We start from the raw sequence: 3,503 nt of genomic DNA, 5'->3' as shown, positions 1-3,503 counted from the left end.
GCAACAAGTGGTGAGTTGCTCGACCAATGGCTACAGCATGGGATGCTCTGGTGGCTTTGAAGATGCTGCGCTCGACTACATCACGTCGGAAGGGCTGTGCTTGGAGCATGAATATCCTTACACGTCCGGCGAAGCGAATGACACCGGCGAGTGCTACGACTCGTGCACCAAGGTCAAGCTCGAAGTGGAGCCGACCGTCCGCGTGAATGGCGAAGAAGACACGATCATGGCATTGAGCTACCAACCAGTGGCGGTGGCTGTCGAAGCAGGCAACTACGAGTGGATGAACTACCGCAAAGGCATCATCGACCGGTGCCCTGGCGCGATCTCTGACCATGCCGTCATTGCCGTGGGGTACGATCCCTGGTCGATCAAGATCCGCAACTCGTGGGGCACGGATTGGGGCGAAGACGGATACATTCGCTTGCAACGTGGTGGGGAAGGCAATGGCACGTGCAACGTCGTCGAGTTTGTGTCGTTCCCCAACATCGGCGGCGTCACGCCCAAGCCAACCCCCGCCCCCACGACCACCACGGCCAAGCCCAAGCCCACGACGACCACCCCCGCGCCCACGACGACCCACAAGCCCGCCCCTCGTCCTGCCGTGTGCGGCTCGTGCACCGAATGCTTTTACCCGGCCGGATCCGAGTGCTTGGGCAGCGAGTACAATCAGGCCTCATGCGAGTTGTACAGTTCGTCCTACGTCACTGTGTGGTGTGGGTACTAAGGGCGATGCCGCTGTGTTGTTTTCCGCGTGTGATTTTCTTGTATCGTAGCGAGTCGGAGTGTAATTGAACGTGTGAATGCTCAATGTTCCACTCATCTCGCAACGAAAACGGGGATGAGGGTGGTTGTCCTGGTCAACCTTGACAACCCCTCCATCCTTGCGGGGGGACTTGGGGCTACATCTGCTCGACGTGAACGTCGTAAAAGGTGCAATGGGTCGTACACGTGCCCCTAGTTCGAGCGACCAACTAGCCGACGAAGAAGTATCGTGTTCTCGCTGGTTGTGCCCTTGATAACGGAAGGGATTCTGGATGAGTCAGGTGCGAAAATGTACACCCATGCATCGTCGATCCTCGGGAACCATGTACCAAGACTCGACGCCCTTGCCATCGCTAGGACGACGTAGGCACGATGTTCCGGTGCATCGGACCGACCAATTCCAACGAAGAGGTTGTCGGACGAGCTGGTAATCGAGTGGTCGTCGGTCTTGTACGATTCCTCGAGGTCGAACGAAAGAGGTGCACGACAAGTCGTCGAAAGACGCGATTGACCGACACATTTGTACACCGTCGCCACCACTGACAGCTGCATCAATGTGCTCTTGGTGTGCCTGCCGTTTGCAATCTATCTCTCGTACTACGTGCATGGAGCGACGTGGCAGTGATTGCATTCAACTTTCTCATGTTGATTCCGCTCGCCAAAGTAATCGGGGACGCGACGGAAGATGTCGCGTTCCACACGGTTGACACGATCGGCATCTTCCAAATCAAACGACAACGGGCACATGACCGTCCACGGGCACCTTTTGGCCACCTTGGGAATTGCGTGACCACTTGTACCAACGTATCTGGCACGACCTCTTCGTCGGTCTTTCGCCTTTCAACCGCACGATCCAACTTGCCCGACGTCGCGCACGACTGGAAAGACCGATCGACGAGGGGCTGCCTCGTTCGTGGTAACGGGACTGGGAACACAAAACCACGTTGGTCACAAGGGATATGAAGTCGGATGGCCGGTCGTTCGCTCTTGACCTACACCAGTAGATCAAGGGGACCGTAATGCAGATGCAGTGCAAAGCCCAGAGTCAAGGAAGGCCGGAACTGCGTCGCGATACGAGTCGTGGACGGTCATTATGGCCTTCTTGGCGTTATGGAACTCCAACACAAGAAAATCGTTCTCCTTCTGAAGGCAGAGGAGTTTGTCGACGCACTGCTTCTTGATGCCATCCCCCTTAGTCAAAGTCATGTCGAGTTCAAAAACGCGCACTTGACACTTCCGTGGGAACACTTCCGTGGGAACGCTTCGCTCGCAGACTACTGGCACACTACTGACCCTCGAGCTCCATGACGCGTATCTCGGGCGCATGCGTCGAAGGCCGTCGTTGCAGCTGGCTGTACTGAATCTTGAAGGACTCTACGTCACCAACTGCCGTGGCATTCGGGGCCGTGGCTTCGGGGGCGGACTTGAACTGAACCATTTTGACCTCGGTTGCCTTCCGGTTCGCCACAAAGTCGTTCCGTACAGATTGCAACGCCTTCTGGGATATCATATCGCCAAACTCAGCGCCTCCCACATCGACTCTGTCTCTCAGCGACCTTCGTCCGATGTCGCTTGCATTCGTGCGAGAGTCTGGTCAGTCGCCATGATCGCCAAGAACGGATCCAGGACCAATTCCGCGCTATGCTATGCGTCCCGTTCGATGGACCACTCGAGCTGGAGAGGGTGATAGCGGGGGACGGCAACGAAGACATTCTCGGACTTCAAAGCGGCATCTGCCATTTTGAACAAGAGTGCCTCCTACGCAACCGTCTGGTCACTTAAACGTTGGGCCGACCGGAGCGAGTTGTTGTCTCGGAACAGTCGCGACTTGTCGGTGTCCATTCGCGGCCGTAAGTGTATCGACCTGCTGATGCCACTCCTTGATCGATACGTGACGCTAGGCGGTAAGCGTGATGCTGTGTTCATACTCGTCGCGTCATTTCAAGGCGATCTCGCGCTTGTCCTTGAGTTGACGGTGGACCCAATTGACAGTCGTTAACCGTACGAAAGAGTGTCTGGTCATTGGAAATCGCTTTGATATATTCTGCAATGCCCTTTGCCAAATGCACACGTGTGTGAGCGGAATTCGAGAGCATTCCGGAGCTGCTGGGTCGTGGGGTTGGTCGAAGTGGAGCCGATCATGGAGAAGAGAAGCTGGATCATATGGTCCATGCTGGCCTGCAAATCGTTTGCGCGGCAAGTGACAAGCGTATGCACGTACGCCTGATATACAACTGGTCGGTCACGAGGTCGCGGATGGATATTTGGAAGAGAGCTGGAACGGCTGAGGTCTCTTGTGCCTGTCCTTCATTCGTTTGGCGCAACGCGCAGGCCCGGAGCGCTGCTTCTTCCTGCTCCATGTCGAGACGGTGGCGCGCGACTTCAAGGTCCGTTGCACGGACGTGCGGATCATGCACCTCACTACGACGCATCCAGTCAGCGTGACCATGTCATTCGTCGCTCCAAGCGTCGAGTTGGGCCATAGTTTCAAAGGAATATTTATCGCCCCGGCCACATCTCCGGAAATCGTGTATGCAGTGATAGCGGGGCTTGTCACGGCGTCTTCACGCTTCTGCTCCGTCGACACGGCGGAGCCGCAGCGGCATCCATGACCGGGACGATTTTGAACACCTCCAAGACATACGACGTCGACTTGATTGGCATGATTTCCCACATCCTGCTACAAAGTGGCCGTTGATTGGTCCAACGCGGAGATTTGGACTGAAAGAGGGAGATTT

The 3,503-nt window shown here is 56.1% G+C and overlaps 1 protein-coding gene across 1 annotated transcript; it reads left to right on the top strand.

Annotated features, from left to right (window-relative positions):
- On the top strand, window positions 1-727 carry H310_13851 (hypothetical protein; the record flags this gene model as incomplete). The annotated part of the gene is made up of 1 exon (XM_008881498.1): window positions 1-727. The coding sequence occupies exon 1, from the start codon at window positions 38-40 to the stop codon at window positions 725-727; it is 690 nt and encodes a 229-aa protein (XP_008879720.1). The 5' UTR covers window positions 1-37.
- Between the last annotated feature and the right edge of the window lie 2,776 nt (window positions 728-3,503).

The sequence above is a fragment of the Aphanomyces invadans genome (assembly GCF_000520115.1).
Source record: "Aphanomyces invadans strain NJM9701 unplaced genomic scaffold supercont1.57, whole genome shotgun sequence".
NCBI lineage: Eukaryota > Oomycota > Saprolegniomycetes > Saprolegniales > Verrucalvaceae > Aphanomyces > Aphanomyces invadans.
This window is presented reverse-complemented; position numbering and strand designations above follow the sequence as displayed.